We start from the raw sequence: 26,260 nt of genomic DNA, 5'->3' as shown, positions 1-26,260 counted from the left end.
ACGAACACGACGCCAGCGGTTGTGCGACGGCCAGAAGCCACGCAACGCCTGTCGCCTTGCGAGAGGGCCTTCGAGAACGCACTTGCGCACGCCTCGTAAGCTTCTCGAAGCCGCGCGGCACCTTCTGCGGTCTCAGAGAAGCTCTTGCGTCCGGTGTCGTTCAGGCCCTGTCGCGGATACCGGCGGGGACAGCTGGGGCCGCGAACCGTCCTGCAGTCCCAGGTACCGATGCCATGGGTCCGATTCGATCCTAATCTCGCTGAACGCAGTATCCTGCATGTTGGAACGGAGAAGTAACGGTCAATGCATAATTGACAGGTGTAAGACAGGGGTTGCCATCTGACAGACGAGGTGTGTGTGCCTGTCAAGCCTCTACCAGAAGAGATGGACACCAAGCACGTCTGGTTTGGGAAGGGAGTGGTAAACCAGATACCCGAGCAACCACTCCCTAGCAGAAGCTGAGGCAAAGAGTAAGGGTTTGGGACTGGATCCTGGGGCCCCAGAAGTCGCACAAACGCCTTGCTCGGCCGAGCTGGATCCATAGGAGACGTCACCGCGCAGTGGACCCCTGAGATGCGGTTACACGAGCAATCTCCAGATCACATTGCATTCCAAATCGAGTGCACACCGGCCTTGGGTATTGGGAAATCAGACCTATTTTGGCGAACACTGTCTAACAATATCGAGGTGCCGTTGAGAGGGCCCTCGGCGGGAATAGAAGCGTGATTCGATAAGATACGGCATGGGATATATCCGAGGCTGCCACATGCGCCGGCATGTCTCGATTGATAGACACAAAGCCGCCAAGCTTTCGAACTCGCATCTCCACAACAATCAACCTGCGGACTTGACGCAGGAAGACCTAGTGGGATTTCGGAGGAGCCCGGTCCAAGAACGCTGGTGTATCGAGCAGAGGCAGAGTGAAGCGTGCCACTGAGATCGTTGATTCCGTGTGATCAGCCACATTGTACCACGCCAACTATCGATAACCTCTCAATGGCATCGGATGGCGTGTGCCGGCCCAAGGGGTCTAGACCGAGATGCATACTGCAATGCACACTGCAGCAAGCAGAGGCACCTCATCTCACACAATGCGATCAAAGACTAAGACTCCGGGGAACTTAGTCCGCGTGCGCGTCCCACTTAGGCCCAGCGCCAATGCATGTGCCGTGGTTGCTTTTCTGTTGCTTTTTTTCCTTTTCCGCTCTCCAGCTACCAACCGCGCTCCCTCCATTCGGCCACTCACGGCTCTTGCATAAGTACGGTGTATCGTGTTCGGAACGTTGTGAGACACCCTGGGTCCGAAAGCTTGTCTCTGACGGGTCCAATCTCTGCAGGTAGATGGGGTATTGTCTGGCTCGTAAGGGGGGTGTCTCAGCGCAAGGTCCTCCCCAACACGACCTTATGATATACGAGAACCCGGGATCGATGGCAGGATCGGACATTGTCTAGCAATTCCTCCGAATCTCCTATCGCCCGCCCAACCAAGATCCCGCAGAGCCGACTGCATATTGCAGCTGGGCTCGAGGTTGAGGTCCGACCGAGCTGTGAAGTTAAACTCGGCCCCACAGCCTCGACAACCGTGTAAGATGATTGGTTTCCTCCTCGACCGCACCACCTGGTAGCACTGCCGGACCTCACCTGACCGAGCACACCCTCCAACGCTCAGCATTAGTCTGCCGCCAGAACCCCCAGACGACATTAGCGCAGGCACTGAGAATGAGCGGCCCCGTTAGGCGAGTTGCGGGCTGCAAAGGACCCAGGGGCAATCATATCATCATGCCCCTGTTGCATGATCTTGCAGGATCGAATTTTCATCCAAGGGCGCCACCGCCTGAAGGGAACCACGGGAGCCGTAGAGAAATGTCTAGGAGATTCCACGGTGGCAGCTTCGGCATGCATTCCGCCAAGCCATCATCCAAAAGCAGGCCTCTTCAGCTTCGTGAACCATCGGCGCTTGTCTTTCTCGTGACGACCCCGACTGTGCGGCTTTCCCCCCGTCTCAGGTTGACAGATGCAGCCGAGCGGCGGATCGTCGGCGGTGAGCCAAAAGACGGGCACCCCAAGAGATGGAGACGGACAAGGATCATCGCTGTCACACTTCTTGGTGCACCTTTGGACTTGCTTTTTTTCCACGACCATAGTCCGCAGCCACAGGACCAAATTAGACTAATCATCGTCCCCCAGCCTCACCCACCGTGCAGTGCCGAGTGGACCAACGTGCAGGGACAGAACATTTGAATACGGCTTGCGCAAAGAATAGCAATTCCCATTCGAATGAGCTGGATACATACCCTTCAATATACAGATCTTGGCGAGAAAGGGCGAACCCATAGTCTGAGCCGCCCGGATCCCACCGACGAGGGGAGACGCGCCTCCGGAGCCACCTGGGCCGCGGCCGAGAAGCCGCCACGACAGTCGGTTCAACAACAAATATTCCTGACCAGGTCGGCCCCACATTCCGAGGTAAGACTTGAATCTGAGGCTGACACGTCGGGTCTTGACACGACACATATCAGGGCCGGCCGAGGTCTTTTGGTAGTGCGTGCGTTCAAGCATAGTCAAGCCTCTTCACGGTGGCTTGCCGGCAGGGCCCGTCTAGCCAGACCCATGACCACGCCCTTCGGCAGGGCGGTCTGCAAGCCGGGGCGTTCCGAGGGGCTGGCACTCTGATGGCAAATGTGGGACGGTCAATATCTCATTTTGCTTCGGCTCCTGCGGCATGCTCACAGACGGTGAGGCACATGCTTATCCCCTCTGCTTCCTGGTCGGACAGGCTAGCGAAACAATACCTGTCTCGCCAATTTCTTCTCGAACTGTAAACGACCTTGAGAATGTGCAGCGAGTGGTCTGAGGTGCCATACGACGCATGTTGAATTGGTCCGCCAGAGCAAATTGAATGCTCCTCCTAACGCCAAGCCCAGAGTCCATGTGGTATTTATGATCGCAAAGATCGCTAAGAGAGTAAAAGGATGTGCCGCCCAATCTTCCTGGAGCATAACAATGTTCAAAGTGTCCGCCAATGACTGACCGTCTCTAGAATAGTAGTGTTCTCGGGGTTTGTCCGGGAAGATATGACCGCCATGGATCCTGCCCCTAGGCCTTGGGCATAGCAGGCACACAGATCGCACTGCCAACCCGCAACAACTCACAAGTGATCCCCTCGTTCGCCGCCTTAAGCTTCTCGACGTCGATGCCGTGCATATTGGCGATGCTCCAGCACGTCTCGCCGCGCTGGATCTGGTGCCCGTGGCTGCCGGGCCCGCAGTGCGCCATGTGCTCAGACTTGGCCATCCAGCCGAGGAACCAGAAGACGCCCATCAGGAAGAGTGCCAGGATGAAGAAGAAGTTCAGCAGAGGCATCAGTTCGGCGCGCCAGTGCCTCTTCATGGCGTCGTCGGCCCATCTCTGACTCAGGTTGCTGCGTGCGGTCGCGTGGTCGAGGAATGGTTGTGCTGCCTCGTTCTCGTCGTAGGGCGGCGGGGCGTCGGCGTCGCCGGCTTCGACGTCGATGTTCTCGAGGTTAGACGGGGGCTTGGGGGCGTTGGCGACCTTGGTGAGATGCCCGTAGCGGGAGCCCGGCGGGCCCTCCCAGAGGCTGCCGTCTGCGTCGCGGAAGGTGTAGACCTGGGTGTCGGCGTCATAGCCAACGCGGACCATGCCTTCGGGCAGGCGCTCCTCGTCGGTGTCGAGTTCTGTGTAGCGGGAGGGCATCGTGGGCTGGCCTGGTCTGCGAATGTGTCTTTGTTGTCTGTGCTCTGATTGATGCGCGGTTGAAAGGCGGGACGTGGTTTTTGAGACTTGGTGCTGTTGAGATGGAGGTTGTTGAAGGTTGTCGGATGAGGGAACAAAGGAGGCGATGCGTGGAGGATAAAAGGAGGCTGACCCGACGTGACGTGACGTTAGGTTGGGAGTGGTGGAGCGTTTCAGTTGGGGTCTGCGCCACTGGCCGTCCAACTGCTCCCGCTGCCAGGTGGACAGGCATGACGGGTCCGTTGATTAGTGGGCATTTGCATTATGCAAGAAACTCAATCCAAATGACTGGATGTGTATTCATTATGCCTACGTGTAGAGCAGGTAATCTACTGTTCACAATACCTACGTAGGTAGGTACCTGGCAGTCTATGCTTGCCTTGCCGTTACGTCATCGCTGGTTGGCTCCTTCCTCCCCGTAACCTGTAACCGTGATGTGGACGGCCGACGGTCTGGTCTGCTCAATCACCAGCGCTGCATTCTCCACCGTTTTGTTTTGCATGAACAGCATGACTGGCCGTCCACACAGCGAGACACGGTCCACAGAATTCTTGATGATTGATGGTTGATAGCTCAGATATGTGCCGAGGCAAAGAAGCAACTGCTGTGGGTTAATGTTATGTGGCCGTAATCTAATGGACGGTTAGATGGTGCTTGAGCTTGGGTAACTTTGACCTCCATAGTAATGATCATGAGTTGGCGGTGGTGTGCTGCCAATTGGCTAGTGGGAGGAGGGTATCATTACTACTGTGGCAATAAATTTGTTCACGTCTGTGTTTCGGTTCGGAAATATTGGCTTGCGTCTCTTTAAGTTTGTCTCATTTCCATCCTCAGTTTCTCACACCCCATGGTTCACCGAGCTCGAACCATGAGCTGAGGGGCTGCAAATCCAAGCCTGCCTTGTATCCGTGCCGCCCGTCCCGAGCCGTTACGAAGCTAACATTGTTTCACTCTACCCCCACGTGCTTCTGTTAGAGTCAGCACACAACCAACGTGATGGGATGGTTTCCTGCCGTCATCTCTCGACAGACATGTCTGTACATGAGGAAAGTGCCTCTCTGTCGCCTGTGCACTGCCCACCTGCCTGGGCCAGTGATGGGGTGGCCCCTCCAGTCTGACCCCAGATGACAAGGTGACAGTGCTTTCTGAAACGGATGCCGTTTTCTACACTGCAGGCGTTGACCAGACATGAGCTGTTGCTCCTTCCTTCCTATGACGGTCACCGTGGGACAGGGATCAGAGCTGCAGGCCTGACGTGTGCCTTTCTGCTCTGTTTTCCTAGGCTCTATTTCCCTAGCAGTGAGCTTGGGCTAGGCTAATCTGCCCAAACATACAATCAGCTTCATTCACAATACCTAGACAACGTGGTGGGACAGACAGAAGAGAGACTACCTCTTGGGCACCAACCTATCTACCAGGTACAGTTCCTGGCCTGGATGTGGTGAAGTCAGGTTTTCAGGTCACACACACATCACCTTGCTGCTGCTGGTGCTGGTGCCGCTGCCGCTGCCGCTGCCCCGCCCAACTGCCTCAAAATTCGGACCTTCCATCTTATCGCCTCAGCCCGTTTTCTTCCACCACCGCCAGTTAAGCAAAAGGCAGCAACGGAAGCCTCCAGGGACCTTGAAAGCAGCAGAGAGTACAGAGGTCAAGGTCGAGGTTAAAGGTCAAGGAACAGAAGGTCGAGTTCCACATCTCATAAGAAGGCTGGATAGGTCCCTGGGCAAGGATTCAACTGCCGACTTCGCCGTTGCCTCTGCCTTCGTCTTCCCTGCTGCCCACCACCACGCCAAACGCGCCAACCACAAGCAGCCACAGGCAGAAGCAGACCGCCCAAGATGCTGGGTGACAGGGAAATCGACGCCGCTGTTAACCAGCTGGCCGCCTACCGCAAGGATAACACTCTAAACGACATCCTGACCCGCTATGAGACCCTCCTGGGCGACTACACACGCCTCAAGAGCGACTACGAGGAGGAGCGCGAGGCGAGAGAGCGCTGGAAGCAGCAGGCCCGCGGCCAGGAACGCAACCCCTTCGTTCTAGTCCTTGTCGACGCCGACGGCTACGTGTTTGATGATGACTGTAATCTCAATCCCACCTAACAACCGACCGCACCCACGACCTCCCAGTTTGCTAACCTTTGTGTCCAGTGATTGTTGCCGGCCAAGAAGGCGGCGCTCGGGCTGCCAAGCTTCTCAACGACACCATCAAGGCCAGCCAGAGGAGGAAGGGGCTGGAGGCCTGCGAGACCATGGTCCGCGTCTATGCCAATGTCGCCGGCCTGTCCAAAGCCCTCGCCAAGGCTAACCTCCTGGGCGCCGACAAACGCTCGCTGGCCCCCTTCATCGCAAATTTCAACAGGTCCTACGGTCTGACCGATTTCGTCGACGCCGGAGAGTTCAAGGAGAACGCAGACTTCAAGCTTCGCGAGATGCTCAGGCTTTATGCCGAGAACGCCCAATGTAAACACATCTATTTTGCCGCCTGTCACGATGCCGGCTACGTCTCGCAGCTTACCGCCTATCGGGGCCACAGCGACCGCTTCACCCTTATCAGAACCTCCGGCCTCCATTTTCACGACGAGTTCACAAAGCTTGGCCTGGGCATCGAAGAGTTGCCCGGTGTCTTCCGCCCAACGGGCTCCGCAATGGATGCCCTGTATCCCAAGCCCTTGTTAGGGAAGCCTAACACAGCTCCGCTTCCGCCCAGGAGTCAGCCCACAGAGTCGAGAGACATATGCGCCTTCTACTCGGTTGGCAGGTGCAAGTACGGCGAGAACTGCAAGAATCTGCACGTTGGCCCCGCGCCCTCGCCTCTTGCTCTCCGGCCCTCCAAGCTGAGCCGGTCTTCCTGGCGAAATGGAAGTGAACCTTACGATACCTCCGACTATCCCACACCAGCTAAACCCCATGTCGCTTCCAACCGAAGCTACCTACAACAGTCCGACCTCTTCGCCCAACTTCCGAAGAGGGATGAGATCCCAGACGGTCAAGTCGCCGTCAACGTTTCCCAGCAGCGCCTAGACGCTTACATCCCCGTCCCAACCCCCGAGTCTGAGAACCGCCTCAAACTCAGATCCTCGATGCAGCGGCTCTGCAATTCTAAACATCTAACTGGGTCTTGTGCCAACCCGCACTGCGATTACGACCACGCCCCGCTCGACGAGGACCTCATCCCCACCCTCGAGTGGCTCGCCAGGTCTCTGCCCTGTCCCCGACGCGACAAGTGCCGTAACGCGGCTTGCACCTCCGGCCATCTCTGCCAGAAGCCGGACTGCAAGCTCCGCGGCGGCAAGGGCTTCTGCAGGTTCCCCTGGTCCTTGCACTATGATGACCTCGCCGTTGACCGTTATGTGTCTGCTATTTCGAACCGGCAATCCGTTTCACAGCCCGAACGGTCTGCCGCGCCTTCACCATCCGATCACGCAATCGAAAACGGAAACCGAGACGAGTGCGCAGATGAAGAGGAGGAGGACATCTCCAGCCCAAACGGCGGTATATCAGTAGGCGCATTGTGAGACTCTCGCATCAAACACATCGGGTAGAAGGACAGCCACATCTATGTCCAAATGAGTTAGGCCCAGGCTGCGTGTGGGATAATCCTCCACGGGTTATCACTTGATCAAGAGTCATACCATCTGGACCGAGAGCCATCTAGGGAGAAACCTCTGGATGGACACCAAGATATTTTGAAAGGGCAACTACTACATTGTAGTCTTAAAAGGAGTGTTGATTTGACAATGATGGGAAAAGGAAAAGGGAGAGACATTGTAAAGTGGCATGAGTAAGGCTCAGACACTTGACATGATGCAAGAAGCTCAACGACGAAGAAGGAAGACCTGATGGAAGCATAATGACTGACAATGGGGCTTGGTCTCCTGGGTGGAAAATGTCTAGGTTCCGTCGCGACGAGTGTGTTTGTCGGAACTCGAGTCACCCTTGGGATGAAATCGCTTTCGCATAAAATGGAAAATGGACTACGTGGCAGGGAATTGTCTCATTATTATCACTTAAAAGAAAAAGAAAGAAGCACGGGTTGCGGGGTTTGCTGGAGGGTTTCTCTTAAAAAGCTAAGCGCGCACCGGGTGATCTTCTTGGCCGAGTGGCTCAAGTTTGTTTGTCTACGAACACTTGGGTAGGATGATGATGCGGCACAAGAGACCTCGGTGATGTGATCCGTTATAAAGATAACGCAGTTCTCAGATTGAATTATGACTGCTATCTATTTTGGTCGTTCCGTCATTAAAGGCGTTTGTGGTTCCCATCGAGACTCGTTCAGATGGCCTCCGCAGCTGTTGGCGCCGCCTGCTTCTTCTGACTGGTCACATATGTGCCATAGGCTTCGCTCATCACCAGCCTTCAACTGCTGCATGTCACAGTGCTTGATGCGGCAGATTCGCAGCATGTTTAGACAGCACCACCATGTCGTCATCACTTCTCACACCGGTGGTTTACAGCTCAACGCCCTCCCCCAAACTGTCTTCAGCCGCAAGACCATGTAAACAGAACGCAGTTATCGTGAAGAGTTCCTCTGTCTTTCTCGCCCACTTCAGATTGGGACATCCTGATCTAACCGGCACATTCCAAACCCTGCTCCCATCCAGTACTCCAGGTGATCCACATCCACATCATCATCCTTGACCGAGTAGACGGGGCCGTCAACGAGTGCTTGGAAATTGCGAAAGTCAGGTTCATGCGCTGTCTTCTTCATGCACAACTCTCTGCACTTCCTCAGCTCTTTCACGGCTGTTTTCATGTCACTTCCCAAGCGAAACGTGACGCTGCACGCATCCTCCTCAAGGATGAAATCCTCATCGAAGACGTCCATGTTCAGAATGAGCCGCTCGTGATATTTCATCCAGTGTAAAGTAGAAAAAAGAATGCTTAGGTGCTGGAAATGGGGAAAGAACTCCAGAATGAAATGATGTCTGTCATCAGATTCTCGGAACTCGAATGTCACGGCAAGTGGCTCACGAAGCTCGCGAGGGATGTCCAAGGGATCACTCCCGTTGTAACCCGCATTGTAGCGGAAAGTCCAGGCAAGTTGTTCGTCAATTGCGATATTCTTCACGTGCTCAAGTCCATACAGCTCTTCAAGTGCCCATGGATGCTGATCCAGATCCCATGAATGATCGAAGGCAAGGACGTCTAGGTCGGGGTTCCACCAAGTTCCAGCCTCGCGAACGTTGTCGCGTTGACCGAAAATGAATGAGCCGTGTCGTAGGGCAACTTGGCGAGATTCCCTACAGATCTCGAGGACAGTCGGGATTGGCAATCTCAAGAAGTGACCTTCATAATCGCCGATTTCCCATTTGTAGACTCGGAAATGCCATGTGCCTCGGCGCTTCTTAGTCTTGGAGGAGCCGTTGTCGAGGGGATTTCTCCGATCTCGTCCGAATCGCGCCCGCGCGCGCAGAATCCTTTCACCTGGAAGGAGAAGCTCCCAGATGATGATGCGTAGCTCGGGAGGGAGACGAAACAGCCCTTGCTGATTTTGGATCACTGCACCGGTGTCAGACGAGATCGAGCCGTCCAGATGGTGGTCAATATATACCACAGTCAAGTTGGGATGGCTGGTGTTCTCGGCCGTATCATCATAGGTGGGTTCATCGATCGACTTGTCTAGGTTGTGGTCGATGTAGACGATGCTCAGGTTGTGGTTGGTCTTGGGTCCAGCATCGGGGCTGGTCTCGGTGTCGCCGCCGCCATCGCCGTCGCTTCCGTTGGTGATCGAAGACATGTTCGACTGTTCGCTTAGGCTGTTTGGGATTGATCAAAGACAATGGGTTTGGCGAACCAACGCTGGAAGTGGCTGGAGCCGGGGAATGTGGGAACAAAGTTGGTCGCTTGAGGCTGAGAGACGCGGGGCTACAACTCTGCGATGGTTTCTGCGAGGTTGATCGTCAATGATGAGTGCAAACGAAACATTCGAAAGTTGAAAATGGTTTTGGAAATAAACCCATAAGCAAAGTAAAGGTGTTTCTGCTGGGAGGTGTCAGTACCTGCCTTCAGCTGTGGTGCGAAGATTGCAGGGCGGCGTGCTCATGCAAGCCCTGTAGGTCCTCCGTTGCCGTTGAAAGTTGGTGAGTTGAACTTGGCGCAATTGACAGACTGGAGTAGGTCGTCAATATGGACGTCTGTCCAGGTGGTAGAGGTCTGGTGGCTTTGTTGTTCTTCTTGCGCTGTTTCTGTTTGCTCGAGGTGGTTGGTGGTTGGCAGCGTCAGTGTCAAATTAGGAGGTTTGCGAGTGTTGTGGAATGACACATGACAAGACAGCCCGATGTTTCTAAGAGACTTGAATTTGGGGTTTCAATGGGCCACCCTGAACGGAAAATAAGCAATCGCCGTGTGCCACCTCGTAAGCTTCATTGGGATGGGATGGGATGGGATGGGAAATGAAAGTGCCAAATACCTAGGTAGCTAGGACTGCCTCAAGCTAGGGGCCAACAAAGTGGTATCAATCAAGCCTGATTGGCCCCGACTGCCAGAATCCCCCGAGTGATCTGAAGGTATTTGAAATGGCCATGAATTCATTCATTTTGCGCCTCCGAGGCTCGTCGATCTCACACTCTGTGTCCGTGTTCTGAGTCAAAAGGTTCTCGCTCGAATACCCTCCGATCCTCGTCGCTCAGCCGCTCAAACAACATCTCGAAAAAGTGTCCTCAATGCCTCGCCATATATCTGGATAACTCCTTTCAATGTTTTTGACCACAACATCGAAGTGCCCCCTGCTGAAAGGTGGAGACACGGGTCCGAGACAAATACAAAGCAGCAAGGGCAAAGTACTCCACCATCGACATGATCTACAAGTTCCACGTCCAATCCCAGTGACCAGACACAAGACTTTGGTTGGTGAAAAGCTGTCGGAATCCGTATTGATATCTGCATTTGAGGAAAACAGGATCAGTTGAGATAGATCTGCGCAGGCCTTCGGCGTCCGATAGGAGGTGGTCAGCGGCGATTGTGACCTCCTTCGAAATACAGACATATAGTCCTACCCTACCGTTTTGATCATGGTACCTTCTTTCAGTTCACACGGGAGTAGTTACTGTAAACTACTCCATATGTGGGCTTCCAAAGTCTATCTGTTATCTTCATCGAAGCACACGTACTTCAACTGTAGCAGCTTTAGCTCCAGGTTGTCTCCTCGACTTCCTCGATCACGTCTCCTGCAATGTGGAAGTGCTACAGGTGCTCTCCAATTCCCCAAGATAACGAATATAAAGTTCAAAAGAGGGGAACGTTGTCCGGATCCATGTCTACGAAAAAATGGAGAACAGAAGCATCCACATGCTCATCGCCTTCACACGACGCCCCTCTGCGGAATAGAGGTCCAGGCTTGTCCTCTGTTTCATGGAAGAAATAGTCCATATTAATGATGTATCGATCGGGCCGGTTGAGCTGCTTGCTTTGCACCCACAGACTCCCCAGTCGGGTCAGCTTTCGCTTGACTTCGTCCAAATCGTCATTAAGGAAGTCGAAATCGACTCGAACATCCGGAAAGTGATCATTGTCGAGTCCTTCCGCTGGCTCTTGCAGCAATCTTGTAAAGAGCACTGCGAGGTTGTCGGGGTGGATTCCATTGAAAAGAAAGAACTTGAAATAGGGTGTGTCGTCTGGGTACCACAGTCTGAATCCTACGGGTTGCTCGCCGCTGTGACTGTGGATGTTGCTGGGGTCGTATGCTGGGAGGTCGCACCGGTAAATGGGACGGTAAGACATCCACCGCGCCAAATCCTGATCAATGGTAACGTTCTTGACCTTTTCCAAGCCCCTCAGCCCCTCCAAGGCATTCCATTCAAAGCGCAGATCCCAGTTGTGGGTGAACATGAGGATGTCAACTTTGGGATTCCACCACAGTCCTGGTTCTGTTGGGCTTTTGCCGAAGATGAAGTCTCCGTTACGCAACATGAATTCGCGCGTCTCCCGGCAGACTTGGGTGAGGCTAGGCTGTCGAGTCCACCCGCGGAAAATAAAGATGACCCAGCCGCCCGATGCCTGATCGAATCTTCCCCTCAACTGTACGGTCTTCCTGTCGGGGATTGAATACTCCCAGACTAATTTTCGTATCTTGTGAGGTAGGACGAAGATGCTGGGGGGTTGCTGCGTAGTTTCTGTGTCAGGCGCCGGTACGAGTTGGTGGCTGGCGGAGCCACCACGAGACTCCATCGCGGGCTAGTTGTTCATGGATTGTTCGATGCTGTTGTGGGCCGCGGTGGTTACGCACTGTATTCTGTTGCCAGGGAAGCCTGGGAGGGTGAACCCTGAGAAGAGTGAAGACGTTGTGAAGAAAGTGGACAGTGATATACTCAACGAGGAAAGATTCACGAAGGTGGTCTGACTCCGGCTCGCAGTTGTAGCTGCAATCCGAGACCCATTTGTCGTCGGAAGGAGCGATTGAGCTTGCTTCTAGGTGATTTGCTCTTGCGTTCTATATCACTCAATGGCCGTTTCGGCATTTGAACCGTTTTGCAAAATCATTTGCGCCCCAACCGACGCCCATCTCTCGGTACTCCCATACGCAAGGCTGCAAGTGAAGTCCAGCCTTCTAAATCGCTCGATCTAGGTGTATTCAGGAGCCAGAACATCAACACCATAAGCAATGAAGCTGATAAAGAATCTTGGCCTTCTGAATCTGAAGTGAACCAATCTGTGCAAACATGACCGTTGATTTTGCTCCGCATTGGGTACCGCAGCACCAGTCTCAGTGAAGCATAACACCGTGGCGTGTCACTTTTCCAGCCCACTTCAAGGGTTGACTTTGCATCGCACGCCAACTTTTTGCGTCGACCAGCGACTGCGACAACACTGCTCCTCTTAACTAAAGGCCGCTTTGAAGCGCTCCTCCGCAGCACAAGAAATAAACCACCCCCAGCAACATGAGCGCTACGGTTGGCGACTCGGGCAAAGCCATTGCCTTGCAGCAGGTATGCAGTTCACCCTAGACTGACTGTGGCCCTACTCAACCTGTCACTAACGCTGACCTCCCATCAAGATGCAAAACACACTTGGCCCGACAAGCCTCTTCCGTCTGCCACCCGAGCTGCGCCTCATGATCTGGAAGTTCCTGTTGCCCGGCCGCAGAGTCTTCAAGGCGAGAAGCTCCGGTGCCCACATGGATCCGCGTCGCAGCGACGACCGCCGCTTCGTCTTCGGTTTCGACTCCAAAGTCTCGCAGCCCATCCTCTCCCAGATCTGTGCAGAGTCTCGACAGTGCCTGCTGGATTATGGACATGGACAGTTCATCTTTGGTCTGGAAGGCGAGGCAGGGCTCTGGTGGGGTCCTGAGGACGTGCTGCTCTTCGACCAGGACTGGTGCCTTGGATGGTCCACACCCTCTCTTGAGGGGCTGAAGGCCCTCGACCGCGTCAAGAACATCGCGCTCGACTCCGTCCAAGCTCTTTACATCTACTACGAATACGCACTTCCCGAGGCCGACGAGACCTACCAAGATGGAAGTGAAGACAGCGACCAAGAAAGCTACCACGAGGATGAAGATGGGCAGGCCACAGATAGCGATACCGAACCTACCGCTGCTGAGCCTTTTCTACCGCAGCGCATTACGCTCGGGTGCTGGAGCTGCAGCGAAAAGCCTCACTTCCTCGAGTACTTTACGGCCCTGAACGAGCTGACGATCGTCTTTGAGCGAACCATGAGGCCATTCTGCGGCGACAGCAGACTTTACCACCTGGTATCCGCAGTGGGAGACTGGCCAATCTCCCAGTTTCTTGACAGCGTTTGTCCCTATGATCGTGTCACGTTTGTTCGAGACAGCACCAGCATGGATGAGGCCGTTCAAAAGATGTCGAAGTTCAGAAGGCTCTGGATGCAGACCGCGGACACACACCGCTGGTCGCACTGCGAATACGGTCGCACATTTAATACCGCGCATGTTTTGTACGACTTCTGCATCGACAGGTCACGCACCGAGTCTCCCGACGCGCCTTATATTGTCACATCTTTCAACATGATGGACAATGAACATTGGGCCATTTGAGAAAAGACGGGCCTTGCAAGGACAGACGTTTGGTGGCTTCAAGGGGCTGTGGGAGCTCTTGAGGGATTTGAAAGCCATTGAGATTCCATTGCTGGAGAAGGCTTTCAAGGACCGTCGAAAGACAGAAACTTGACATGGGACTTCCCACCTCGCAATTTCAGGGGAACGGGATATCGAAATGCCGACAGTTGTTACCGAATGAAACTGGAGAGTACAGTGTGATCTTCTGGATAAGTGTGGGAGCTATTCGATAACTGCAGCTGGAAATCGATCTCAGCAATCACATGCAGTAACATCATCAATCACACGGAGGGGAAAAGGAAGAACAAAAATGGGGGGCGAGACAGATACAGACAGAGAAAGAGCCGTACGCTGAGAGACGAAAATGATAGACTGTGTACCAACTTGTCGCCGCCAATAATGACGTGATATTCGTACAAGTTTACACTAACATCTCAAATTTTTGAATGATGTACAGAGTCTGAGCCTTAATACACACGGACATGACAGATTCTTTATCTGGAGATCCGCACACGTATCATGTCCTGGGTCAGACTCGCTCCCGCTTGCGAGAATCAAGATGAATATACATTGTGCTGACGCTTGTCAACCGGGTGACCGTCTTTGAGGTCACCATTGTTGGGGCGGGAATGTCGGGTCTGTTTCCGGGCTACGAGCTCAAGAAAGCCGGGTTCGAATTGGCCATCCTCGAAGCCTCTTGGTGGCTGCCAGGAAAGAAAGCAACGAGCAGAAATCAAGCCTGAACAATACATTGGCATCACACAAACTGACTGGTTTCAGCTTCTTTGATTGACAACATCATGTTTGATACGCGAGTTCGGGAAGTCGGCATTGCGGAGTAGAACAAGCCGGGAATTCCGGGAAAGTACAAGATATCTGCAACCAGCTGCAGCAAGACCCTCACCTCGGACTACCTCATTATCGCTATCCCGTATACGTCACAGCGGTTGATCACCAAGAGCCATGTCTTTGTCCCCAAGCCGGAAATGGCCGTCCGCGATGTTCGCTACGTCGAGGTGACCAAGATCCTCCTGCAGTACAGGACGAGGTGGTGGGAGAAGGTCCTCAGCTGCGCCGGGCTGGGCTATGATGGCGGGCTTGTAAGTGATTTGCCCATCCGCTGCTCCATGTTCCCCAAGACGGACGGCAACGAGTAGTTCGCCCACTCCCACTGCAGCGTCATCATGGCAGCCTACACCTTTGAGCGGGGCTTGGCCATCCTCGGGGGCGCGGTCCGCGAAGCGCCGGAGCGCCGGAGCCAGCTGGTGTCGGATCGCTGGACCTCCAGGAGGCCGGGGCTTTGCAGGTATTCCCGGCGGACGATTACGTCTTCTTTTCTGACGAGCAGGCCAGCTTCACCCATGAGTGGATCCAGGGCGCCTTCGAGACTGGGCTGAGGTGCGTTCAGCAGATCTGGAATGCGCCAAGGTTCAGTGAGAGAACATGGAGAAGGCATCGTTGTGTATCTTTGTTGAAGAGACTACACATTCCCTAGTCCATATTCCCTCTGTCATGAGTCATTCTTTCAAAAAGTCATGATATTCTATAACCACCCGAATCGGAAGTACCTCCGCAGTATCTTCAGCAACCTGTGAGGCTCGCCCGGGTAAATGTCCAGGCTGTTCGGTGAGTGCTCTTGTTCGCTGCCATATGCCCTGGCCAAGCGGATAGCTCATAAATGCGGGAGGCATCTAGACAGGATGGGTGATCTGTCCTTGGTACGCGTATCATCCGTTGCAATCCGAATGTTGGTTGGACTCGCAGCCTAAGTGACAAAGATACGGAGATCAGAGGTGACATGAATGGTGACTTGGCAGCCGACCAGTTTGACGACCTGACATGAAGCACAATTTTCTGGTCAAATTTTCAGCATGCGACAGGCTGGATTGTAGATGTCCTCGATTGGCTGAGACGATGAGGTCAAGAGGTCAGTTCGGACCACTTTCAAGCTACCTAGGTACCTGCATCGGTAGACGAGGGGCCCCTGCCCAAAATGCGGGCCGTAAAGGCTTGTCCGTGTGCAGGACCACGAGTACCGAAGTACCGAAGTAGCCAAGCAGCCCTGTTCCCCAACACATCCATCTGGCCTGTGAATCACTTCCTCTTCAAGCGCAGCAGACCCACTCGACGTTGGGTCGTCCCTGTTTCGAATAGAACTGTGCCGTACGGTTGATCACCACCAGGCTATTTCATCTATGGCCATCTCCTATTGTTCACTACCTTCTTTTTTTGTCGACGGCGCGGATGGGCGTGACACAGGAGAGCAGTCCACGAAACTGCACGTCGTGCGACCCGGCTCACAGCAAGCACCAGTCCCTCGGTCCACACAGTTCCACCGCATCGCATCTACAAGACTACCTGACATCTAGTTAGTAGTGTATAACAGCCGCGGCTTCAGCTACCCGCCGACCCACGAACCCACCACAGCGCGCGCTGGGCATGCGCCTCCTCTCCCCGCGCGTGGCCGCGGGTCGGCTGTCGAAGCATCCCGTCTTCATCGCCCTGGCCTTGGTGGCGCTGATCATCTTCCGGACATTTCTCCCCTCTTCTGGCTCCGGCCCTCCCTCGAGATACTTCTCCGCCCTCCACAGCATCAGATTCGTACCGTCCGCCTTCAATTGGACCTCAGCCGAACTCTTCTTCCCGCCCAAGACTCCTCTCGCCCCATTGCCTACGGGCACTCCCAAGACGTTCCCCCACGTACAATACAATTTCGGCTCAAAAGGCAGTGCTGAGAAGAACAAGGTTGCCGAGGGGCGCAGAAAAGCCGTCAAGGATGCCTTTGTCCGCTCCTGGTCCGCGTACGCGAAGCAGGCATGGCTTTGGGACGAGCTGGAGCCCGTGTCAGGCGGCGGCAAGAACACATTTGGCGGCTGGGGAGCTACTCTCGTCGACAGCCTTGACACCCTCTGGATAATGGGTCTCTTCGATGAGTTCCACGACGCTGCAAAAGCTGCCGCCCAGCTCGACTGGTCCAATACCACCGACAAAAGCGCAAACCTGTTTGAGACTACAATTCGCCATCTGGGGGGCCTACTAAGCGCCTACGACCTGAGCGGGACACCCGCGCTGCTGGAAAAGGCGAAAGAGCTTGGTGACATGCTCTACATGGGCTTCGATACTCCCAACCGTCTGCCAGGCTTCTGGCTCAACTATGAGGACGCCCGCAATGGCCGCCAGGTTGCTGGGACACATGATCCAAGCGCCTCTCCGTCGTCTCTGGCACTCGAATTTACAAGGCTAGCCCAACTGACCGGAGACCATAAATACTACGATGCTGTCGACCGTGTGCGCGCATTTCTCGTTCGCACCCAGGACGAGTCCCAGCTCCCTGGTATGTGGCCTACAGCGCTCAACTTCCAGCACGAAGAAGTTATGTCCGACAACAGCTTCACCCTCGGCGCCCTGGCTGACAGCCTGTATGAGTACCTTCCTAAGATGTTCATTCTCACCGGAGGGCTGGAGCCTTCCTATGAGCAGATGTATCGCAAGTCCATGGATGTGGTCGTAAAGCACATCTTATTTAGGCCGATGCTCCCAGACCAGGATGACATACTGTTTGCAGGGAACGCGCATGTGAGGTCAGACGGCGTCACACTGGACCCCGAGGGCCAGCACCTAGCTTGTTTTGTCGGTGGTATGTTCCTGCTCGGAGGCAGGACATTCGGCATCGAACCTCACATCCGCATTGGCGAGCGCGTTACGCGTGGGTGTACTTGGGGCTACGACGCATTTCCGACGGGTCTCCTACCGGAACTGTTTGGCCTCCTCCCGTGCCCGTCGCTGGCTCCCTGCGATTGGGATGAAGAGCAATGGTCCAAACAAGGCAACAAAAATCTCAAAAAGGGTTTCAAGCACGCACGGGATCCTCGCTACATTTTGCGGCCGGAGGCGATCGAAAGTGTTTTCATACTGTACCGGGTCACCGGGCAGGAGGAGATCAGGGACATCGCGTGGACTATGTTCCAAAGCATCATGCGCGCCACCGAGACTCCTTTAGCAAACTCTGCAATCAGGGATGTAACTGTCTCAGGGCCAACGGACAAACTGAACTCGATGGAGGTATGTGCTTCTTTTTACTTGACATCTCTGACTTGGTCCCTAACATACGCTTGCAGAGCTTCTGGACGGCCGAGACCTTGAAATACTTTTACCTCATCTTCTCTCCGCCAGACGTCATCAGTCTAGACGAGTACGTCTTCAACACCGAGGCTCACCCCCTCAGACGGCCTCGGTCGAGGCCTTGAACGATAGCAACCGGAAGCACAGGGGCCGATAATTATAGTAAATGCTATAAAAACAACATATCAGGCCATGTGCGGTGGGCCCATCTAAAAATTTGAGTATACCAACCCGTCCCATACTCCAGCTAATGCCCTCCCCACCTGCACATCCGGGCCCGGGGCCCAGGGCATCCTCCGGGAGATGGACCACTTCCATCAAGTGACGGACAGGCCTAACCCAGCTTCAAAGGTTTGGGCGAAAAGGCGATCCTTGTCTACCACACGCAGACCTAGTGATTCGTGTGGCTGAGATGATAGGCACAGCAGGTCGTCGGCTTGTCGAGCGAGGTCGTCTGCACTGGTCGTCACTGGTGTGATTGCAGGACAGACAGCGCAGACAGTGCCGTCTCGACATCAAGCATAATTACATCAGCATCAGCAGGCTGGCTCAGGACTTTCCGCTGGGCAGCATTCGGGATCTGTGATTCAGATCCTGCCATTTGCTCCTTTGGTGTCTCATTGAACCTGTTGCCGAGGCAGGCTGGCTTTTCGAGTACTTTGCCAGGGACCTCGTCCTCGAACCGCACCTTCTTCTTAAGTGACCCGAGAATTGGGCGCGAGGATTTGCTGTTTTGGAGAATCCCAGACGATCTCGTGGTGATTTTGAGAGGAGCAATGCTAGATCTTTCAACATCCGCACTCTTCCTGCGCTGCTTTGCCTCGGCCGTTCCATCCTGTGAAGACTTCACTGCATCCATGTTCAAGTTGCCTCGCTCCTGGTATCTGGAGGGGTCTTTCGAGGTGCTGTGTTGACAAACCCTGCTCCCTGTCCCCGAGGACTGTTCGAACTCAGCGTGTTTGTCTGCATCATCTTCCCTCCCCGCCATGCCACATGTCCTCTCGTGGGCCCTAGTGTCCTTGTCTGCTTGCCTCACAGCCTTCGCCCTCGGTCGCTTATGTAGTGGTTCCTCCGCATCTGCCTCCTCGTCGTGATCGTTCAAGTGTCTCTTCTGGCCAGGTCTCGACTGCAGCTCCGTGAAGAAGGTCGGGTTTCTGGCCTGTCGCGCTGCCTTCGGGCAGGCTTCCGGCACTGAGGTCTTGAAATATCTGGCATCGGCGGCTTTAAGTCCAGGATACATGTTGGACTCCTCCGGGGGTGTGGTCTGCTGTGACAGGTTTTGTGCACAGGCTTGTGCGGGAGAGTTCGTCGCAGGCCGGTCTGTTGGGCCGTTCCTTCCCTTGTAGTTACGCACATGCATGGTGTCTTGTCGTTGATATGTGTTTTCGATCATGATCTGAGTGGTGAATCTGGAGGTATGGGGATTTGATACAATGAATATGGTGTGTTCTACAGAAGACATCGGGCTAGAGATTTGTGCGGTTGGCCCGACATGAATTGTGTCCCTGGGTGCCCAAAAGGCAGAGTACCGGCGTATTTGAAGCTAGGAAGGCGCGATTGGAGCAGGGTCATTAGATCAGAAGCTCGATCGCGTGTGAAGATGGTGCCATCGATGCAAAAGTCAGAGTTCCAATGTTTCTGCCAATTTGCGAGGCACTTGGTTACCGTAATTTCCTGAGTCGGTTCCCGTCACTGGTCTGCACGATTAGCGATGTTCAATTGTCAATTTTCAGGGCTTTCGTTCATGAATTTGGGACCGTCTCAGTGTTTCTCGAAGCCTAGAGGCCTTCCTGCAGCCATGTTGAGAAAAATAATGGCAAACTCTTTCCAGTATCCTGGGAGGCCAGCCTCCCACATTCCAAGGTTCCTAGCAACTTTCAACGCTACCGCGCGAGCGCCGGTCTCTCAAAATTTCCCCATCCTGCCGGAACCACCGCACACGTCAGCAAGGAACAATCACTGTACTGGATTCTGTTGTTTTCTGTGAATATTACTACTGGATTACAACTCCACGTACCATGAACTCCTGGTCTGCTCGATGGCATCTGTAGCAGAACCACAGCAGGAAGGCCGAGAGAAGGATAGGCAGCAGTATGGCAACGGTCATCCAGATCGGCTCAATACCGTTGCTCTCCGACGTGGTGTCTCTTTTTGACAGTATCAGCGGCATGTTGGCGAGTCTCGCACACGATAGAATGCGTTTCGTTTCTTAGCGGGTCCGAATAGCGAGAACTTGAGCTGTGAGTATCAGTGATTAATGATGGTCGTCAAGAGGAAAGGGCTAGCTGATGTCGAATTGTGTAGATTGTGAGCGCCAGGAACACATGTGCCACAGCCAGCAAATAAAGCCGTCGGGTGATGATGTTGAAAGGCCAGACTGCCGCGACGTCATGGTATGGAATCATGTCTAACAGGCCATTGGATCCAACAACAGATCGGTTGTGTCTCATTGACCGAGTTTTGGCTTGTTTGAGAGACTTGTTGAAACTGCATGGCTTGTATGTTTCCCGTGTCAAACAGTCTGACCCCTGAGCAAACAGCAAGATGCGAATGCCAAACACGTCTGGGCACACACCACACCATGGCAATACGTGTGATTAGGAAGTATACAAAGCCAGGGCGTGATGCGGCGCTGATGTTTGCACATGAAGTGTTCAGAATCACCAAAAGTCACGAATCACTTCGAGACTGAGTGATGGGGGACTTCGAAAGATGAGGACACCACAGTGAGACTGCCTAAGCTACTAAGGTATGGATTCGGCTGGTGATTATCGGGCCTGCGTTACTTGAGTACGGATGTTGTCGACTTGGAAACGCCTCACCAGTCCCATGTGATTGTCCCACACGAATGACCACAAGAGCTTGAATTTGACATATTGGTGGGTCATTGATGATGAATCGTGAGTCCCAAAGGTCGGATTAGTCCACCTATGTAGCAGGCGAGATACTACGCGAATATCAAAAGCTTCAAGTTGTATGGATGCTTGCGAGTTTAGTTTATATATGCTGAATTAATTTTTGATCGTACCCATGTAGAGTAGGGAGATGTAAATAATACATGGATGGTAAGTGATAGGCACCGAATACATGGTCTGCATAGGGATGCCCGGTTCCTATTGACCTCATAATGTCGTCGACGGCAATAAACAGCTCACAGTCCACTGTCCGCAGCTCAATAAGCAATTGACATTTTTGACTTATTTTTACTGCAATCCAGGATAATCTGGAAGCTTCCAATCTCCGGCAAAATTGTCTGATGAGAAGCGCTCGACGAGCTTGTCGATGCGGAGGGTGCTGAGGATCTTCACGACAAGGTGGAGAAACCATACGCCCCATTCGGTCTCAGGATATGCGATAGATGGAACACCCCTCGCCAGCTCCTGCGCCTTGTCGACACATGGGCGAAGAATCTTTTCGTAGGATTCAATGGCTTCATCGACTGCCTGTCCAGGGTCTTTGCTGTTTTCGAGGTGTCTGGTGAGCTCGCCACCGAGGACATAGGCGCCGATGAGACCAAGTGAAGTGCCTTTCCCGGTCAGGGGAGAAGGTGTGTAGCCGGCATCACCGACCAGGACAACACGACCCCGAGACCACTTGTCCAGCTTGACCTGGCCGATCTTCTGGAAGTAGAAATCATCCGCCTCCGGGGAGTTGAGCATGCTGTCTACCAGCCTCGGGGTTTCCCAGCCGCCGTCCTTGTACATGTCAGCCCATAACTGCTTCTGCTTCTTCACGTCGCCGCTCCGCAGTGCGTCCTCCATCGCGTGGCCACCCTTTTCGTAATAGCCGAGGTAGACCTGCATGGTCTTCGGGTTGTCGACTCTGGTGGCTATGGCACGACGGCCGGGCAAGTGGAAGATCTTCGCTGTCATTGTATCCTGTTTTCCCTTCGGCACGGTGAAGTAGGCGAGGTAGAGCTGCAGGAAGTTGAATGGGTCCTTCGCATCAGGGCCCCATGCTTTCCTCCTCGTCCTGGAACTCTGGCCGTCTGCACCAACCACCAAGTCGAAGTCGTCCTCCTTGCCGTCCGAGAATCTGACGCGCACCCCATTGCCGGTCTGTTCAAGGTCTTCCACCGAGTTCCCAAAGACGTACTTGCAGTTGTCCTTGGTCAGGTCGTATAGGATGCGCACCAGATCACCTCGCATGATCTCGAACTCTGATGTGAGGCTCTGCCTGCCCTGGCCGGTCTTGTTGGCTCCAAAGTATGCCTGTCTCCGGCCATTCTTGTCGACGAACTCTGTGCCTTCCTCCTGGACGACCTTGGCCCTGACAGCGGCCTCGATGCCCATTTTGCGCATGACGGCCACGCCCTCACCCCGGAGGTCTATCTGTTGACCCGAAGCACGCAGGTCCGGCGCTCGCTCCACGATGGTGATATCGCAGTTCGCCTTCGAGAGCCAATGGGCTAGAGCAGGGCCAGTAATGCCCCCTCCGACGATGAGGACTTTTAGCTGCGCCATGATGAATGAGAGCTGTAGAGGATGGTCTGGGGCTTTCTTAATTTAGAGCCTAATTATCTTCTGTGAATGAAGCATCACGATCACTCCCTGCTCCCAAGCTGCACCACGGGGCAGTTCCCCGATATTTATGAGCTTCAGAACACATCACAGCATGTGCTTTCGGCCGATCGGCCACGCCGCTTACTAGTTAGCCCAGGGTGCTGGGTCGGACATCGGAGGAGTATGGCACCGCTGCGGCGCTGCCAATGCCGAGGCCGAGAAGCAACTCTATCTGATTTCTTGGAAAACCCAAGCCCCAATTATACGTCACCATTCTGCACCCAGCAAGCTAGGCTGATCGGGTACTTAAGGCACGCCAATGTGTCAGTGGCCTGGCGCTGTCGCTAGTCCATGACGCGATCGCATATGAGCAGCAAAATTGTGAGGACTGCCCGTGAGGTTGCCGGCGTCCGGGCTCTCCGAAGGCCGGGCCCGAACACTGGATCGGACATGATTTCATCTAAAATTATCAGACAGTCTTGACAATGTGTTGTTACGATCAACATAGGACTGCGAGTCTGCACGTAGGAGAATTTAAAACGCTCCCATGTTTGAATGATTACCTGTGTAGTTTTCAGCTTCGCAACTTCTGCTTTCAGTCTTTCGTACAGATGCATATGTTGAACCATGAAGGTAACGCAACATGCACGATGCCTTTTCAAATGCTCTATAGATACGTATTCCATGGCGGTGCCGTAGAAGAACAACTCAGTTCTGTTTACTTGCTCGACCCGTCTTCCTTGAAACCCAAGGCTGCTAGCAAGTCTTTGAAGGGCTTGTTCACTCTGGCCGTCCTCTTGTCCATCAAGTCCACCGTCTCTAGCATCGCCGTATAAAGGACCGAGAGGACTTCAGGATTTCTACAATGTACAAATGGCCCCAGTCTGCTCCACGATAGAAAGTATCAGTTCCTTGTGGCCTAGACGGACCGCTGGTGCCAGCGGCGCCACGATCCAGCAGCATGCGGCTGAGAAGCACTCATGCCTGGGCATCACACACTGGCTCGGACCTGTAGATGACTGTGCCTGCACGTAGATCCGGGGCACTCTTTTTCTGCAACAGCATGGAATGGAAGTGTTTAAGTCTATAATCATGGCAAGTCGTTCTGAACAGATGCTAACATCAATATAATGCGTCTCTCTGGAGTTTCAACTTAGTGCTCCCAAAGATTTAGCGTAGACCACATTTTCTTTTCCCCTTTCCCTTTTGAGTTCAAGTCAAAAGTTTTGGTATCGAATTCAAGCATTTTACATTTAATTATGTGGTCTACAACAGCATCTGAGAGGAAAGCAGCCTCTGCCTGTTCTGGGTACAATTGCGACCCGATTACTGTTACAGTCCATTTACCTGGTCATGGAGGAGGATCGAGCCCGACAGTTACCATGTCGCTTGGAAATGTGCTCGGGCGATTTTCACAAGAGGCAGCTACAGACCAAAATGTTAGAACACCTTTCCAGAACTTGATGAGATTGCAGAAAGCAAATCTTTGTTTTCAGTAAAGCGTTATACATGCAGTGTAATCATGCATCTGTTGATAGCCAGCTCAGCACAATGACTGGAAGAGAAGATGATGTGACGAATGAAAGATGGTTTGCGTGGCGTATGGGCCCTGTGACTCCCACAACCACCTATATCTACTGATAGATCTCAACGACCACCCTATAGCTCTGAACCCTGCCGCAGTACAAGTACCGCAGCTACTTAGGCACTACGCGGCCACGGCCTCGCGTCAGATCCACCGCTAGCCTAGATTGCGCCCCGTCAAGGCTCCTCCTTGGAGAATTCTTCGATGGCGTAGTCAAACGCAGCGCTGATTTTCCTTCCCAGCTTCCTCCCGATTCCCTTTCCGACGCGCAACTTATCCACGATAGCTGCGATGAGCTTCTCCGCCCCCTCCTTGGTCTCCTCGAGCTTGGACATCATCGTTGAGGTAAGCCCTGCGTGGTCGAACAGCGGCTTCGAGCGGGCGATGGTGCCCAGCGAGGACTTGATATGCTTCAGAAGCTCCTTAGTTGCCCTTTTGACCTTTATAGCTTGCCGCGTAGTCATTTTCTTGGGCAGGTCTCTGGCCGTATCGGTGCCATCGTCGATGGCCTTGAGGAGGGAATCGGATGCGGTCAAGATGGCAATCGCGTCAAGGATGTCGCCATTCCACTTCTCAACAACTAAAGCCATTTCCACTGTCTGACTCTGGACTTCCTTGAGGTGGTCGATGACAGCAGGTGTGGACTCGACAGTCTCCACAAGATCGGCATGAGCAGCGCTCACACCGATGAGCAGGCTGAGGAGGGTAAGACAAAAGTTTGATATGAGCATGATGGCCGAACTGGGTAAAAATGGACGAGTATCGGTGAAAATAGTCTTGAAGATGAGTGATAGAAAGAATCTCGCACAATAAGAATTTGACTGGGTGGCCCGACCTTTATGGGATGCTCGAGTCCTAGGCGTGCGGACCGCTCGCAAATGACCATGCCTTAAGGATCATAAGTCGACATGATGCAGACTGGCCGCGCGGGCCCATACTAACATAAACCAGTTGGACGACATGGCTTTTGGCTCCTTGCTAGTGAGAGAAACCCCCGTTGCCAGTAGGTGTTAGCCGAGCAAGCCCGTTTACAAGGCGCGCACGGAATACGTTCGCTTTCTCTGGCTCCAAGTCGCAACGCTGACACCAAAAACCAGTCAGATTGATTGGACTGCAGTGTATTGACGGAAGACTACGTTCTCTAGAATTTGCTCCCCTCAGCATCCGATTCAAAAGCTGCGCCTTGGGCAGTTCTGCTGCAAAGCGGCGCTTAGGTGGCAAATGATCCAAGGACAAGGCAGACAGCATGGAGAATTTGTACGGAGAGAATGCTCCTTTTCAGAGTCACGCGCTCGGCCATGGCTCGGATCAGAGACCACAACAACCTGTACTGCACTGCGTCGATCACGATAGATTGATACATGGGGTGAGAGCATTGTTTATGCGGGAGAGGAACTCAGCATTGAATTCCAAGGTTCGTTTGGACATGATGCTGGAGCTTGGTAGCGGTTTTCCGATCTAGGCGTTTACAGTCTAGGCTATGATGTTTCCCCTAGGCACAATACCAATGTCACACTCATCCATTCGTAACAAAGCCACATGTGCAGAGCATGGCAAACAATGGTAGCTGGTCCATGTCCCGCACGGGCAGGAGCCTAGAAGCCAATCCAATTTGGGCCGTTTCAGTAACCTAGGTAGTTATAGTGTGCTGATCTGGTGGGAGCACGTCGTGGCTTGCATTGGAACGAAGATGGAAAGATCGAACAATCACGATAGGGGCATGCGGCGGCAAGTGCCAAGAAGCTGTCAGTCAAGCTGTCAAGGGGAGCTACCTGGGTAGCGGTCGATCCACTCACTGGTGACATGCAAGCACCTGCCTGCCAGCCCTCGGCCTGTGGGCCGGAGAAGAGGAAGGAGGAAGGAAGGAAGGTAGAAGAAGAAGCAGCACAGATCGGCAGGGAAGGAGGCAGGAGGCAAGGACAGGCTCCAAGGTTGACCCCACCTCGCCCAGAGATAAGCTCCCTGGCCGCTAAGCCGGAAGCGGTTATGGTCATTCGACGACGGGCAACCAACGACAGCTCTCTGCTTTCCTTTTGATGATCGCGCCTTGCTCCATGCCACGTTATCGTCGAGCCATGCAGAGGGCCCTTGCTCTACGACACAGTAGGCCAATACGTGCCCATGGCTAGGTCAACGTCCCAGACCGGGCCAAACCGTTCCTGCATCCCCGTTGATGCCACCTCAGGTGCATTGTGCCCGCCCCCCCGGGAACCAACAGGCTGGTTCTGCTGTTCACCACCAACGGGGAGGCGTGGGCCAGAGTCTTGCTCTTCCTGGAGAC

The 26,260-nt window shown here is 53.8% G+C and overlaps 9 protein-coding genes across 9 annotated transcripts; 3 read left to right on the top strand and 6 right to left on the bottom strand.

Annotated features, from left to right (window-relative positions):
- Nucleotides 1–2,561: 2,561 nt before the first annotated feature.
- INS49_015068 (uncharacterized protein) lies at nucleotides 2,562–3,714 on the bottom strand (the record flags this gene model as incomplete). Its single annotated transcript, XM_043175754.1, has 3 exons — nucleotides 2,562–2,669; nucleotides 3,032–3,096; nucleotides 3,153–3,714. 3 exons carry the CDS (start codon nucleotides 3,712–3,714, stop codon nucleotides 2,562–2,564), a joined length of 735 nt encoding a protein of 244 aa, XP_043020711.1.
- Nucleotides 3,715–5,591: 1,877 nt separating this feature from the next.
- Nucleotides 5,592–7,270, top strand: INS49_015067 (uncharacterized protein; the record flags this gene model as incomplete). The annotated part of the gene is made up of 2 exons (XM_043175753.1): nucleotides 5,592–5,835; nucleotides 5,904–7,270. 2 exons carry the CDS (start codon nucleotides 5,592–5,594, stop codon nucleotides 7,268–7,270), a joined length of 1,611 nt encoding a protein of 536 aa, XP_043020710.1.
- A 1,031-nt stretch (nucleotides 7,271–8,301) lies between these two features.
- INS49_015066 (uncharacterized protein) lies at nucleotides 8,302–9,492 on the bottom strand (the record flags this gene model as incomplete). Its single annotated transcript, XM_043175752.1, has 1 exon — nucleotides 8,302–9,492. The coding sequence occupies one exon, from the start codon at nucleotides 9,490–9,492 to the stop codon at nucleotides 8,302–8,304; it is 1,191 nt and encodes a 396-aa protein (XP_043020709.1).
- A 1,487-nt stretch (nucleotides 9,493–10,979) lies between these two features.
- INS49_015065 (uncharacterized protein) lies at nucleotides 10,980–11,921 on the bottom strand (the record flags this gene model as incomplete). Its single annotated transcript, XM_043175751.1, has 1 exon — nucleotides 10,980–11,921. One exon carries the CDS (start codon nucleotides 11,919–11,921, stop codon nucleotides 10,980–10,982), a length of 942 nt encoding a protein of 313 aa, XP_043020708.1.
- A 710-nt stretch (nucleotides 11,922–12,631) lies between these two features.
- Nucleotides 12,632–13,749, top strand: INS49_015064 (uncharacterized protein; the record flags this gene model as incomplete). Its single annotated transcript, XM_043175750.1, has 2 exons — nucleotides 12,632–12,679; nucleotides 12,748–13,749. 2 exons carry the CDS (start codon nucleotides 12,632–12,634, stop codon nucleotides 13,747–13,749), a joined length of 1,050 nt encoding a protein of 349 aa, XP_043020707.1.
- A 650-nt stretch (nucleotides 13,750–14,399) lies between these two features.
- Nucleotides 14,400–18,017, top strand: INS49_015063 (uncharacterized protein; the record flags this gene model as incomplete). Its single annotated transcript, XM_043175749.1, has 6 exons — nucleotides 14,400–14,470; nucleotides 14,663–14,870; nucleotides 14,928–15,002; nucleotides 15,059–15,203; nucleotides 16,157–17,832; nucleotides 17,889–18,017. 6 exons carry the CDS (start codon nucleotides 14,400–14,402, stop codon nucleotides 18,015–18,017), a joined length of 2,304 nt encoding a protein of 767 aa, XP_043020706.1.
- Nucleotides 18,018–18,358: 341 nt separating this feature from the next.
- On the bottom strand, nucleotides 18,359–19,252 carry INS49_015062 (uncharacterized protein; the record flags this gene model as incomplete). Its single annotated transcript, XM_043175748.1, has 1 exon — nucleotides 18,359–19,252. One exon carries the CDS (start codon nucleotides 19,250–19,252, stop codon nucleotides 18,359–18,361), a length of 894 nt encoding a protein of 297 aa, XP_043020705.1.
- Nucleotides 19,253–21,095: 1,843 nt separating this feature from the next.
- Nucleotides 21,096–22,355, bottom strand: INS49_015061 (uncharacterized protein; the record flags this gene model as incomplete). The annotated part of the gene is made up of 1 exon (XM_043175747.1): nucleotides 21,096–22,355. One exon carries the CDS (start codon nucleotides 22,353–22,355, stop codon nucleotides 21,096–21,098), a length of 1,260 nt encoding a protein of 419 aa, XP_043020704.1.
- A 1,800-nt stretch (nucleotides 22,356–24,155) lies between these two features.
- Nucleotides 24,156–24,710, bottom strand: INS49_015060 (uncharacterized protein; the record flags this gene model as incomplete). Its single annotated transcript, XM_043175746.1, has 1 exon — nucleotides 24,156–24,710. One exon carries the CDS (start codon nucleotides 24,708–24,710, stop codon nucleotides 24,156–24,158), a length of 555 nt encoding a protein of 184 aa, XP_043020703.1.
- Nucleotides 24,711–26,260: the final 1,550 nt, after the last annotated feature.

The sequence above is a fragment of the Diaporthe citri genome (genome assembly GCF_014595645.1).
Source record: "Diaporthe citri strain NFHF-8-4 chromosome Unknown scaffold_8, whole genome shotgun sequence".
Taxonomy (NCBI): Eukaryota; Fungi; Ascomycota; class Sordariomycetes; order Diaporthales; family Diaporthaceae; genus Diaporthe; species Diaporthe citri.
This window is presented reverse-complemented; position numbering and strand designations above follow the sequence as displayed.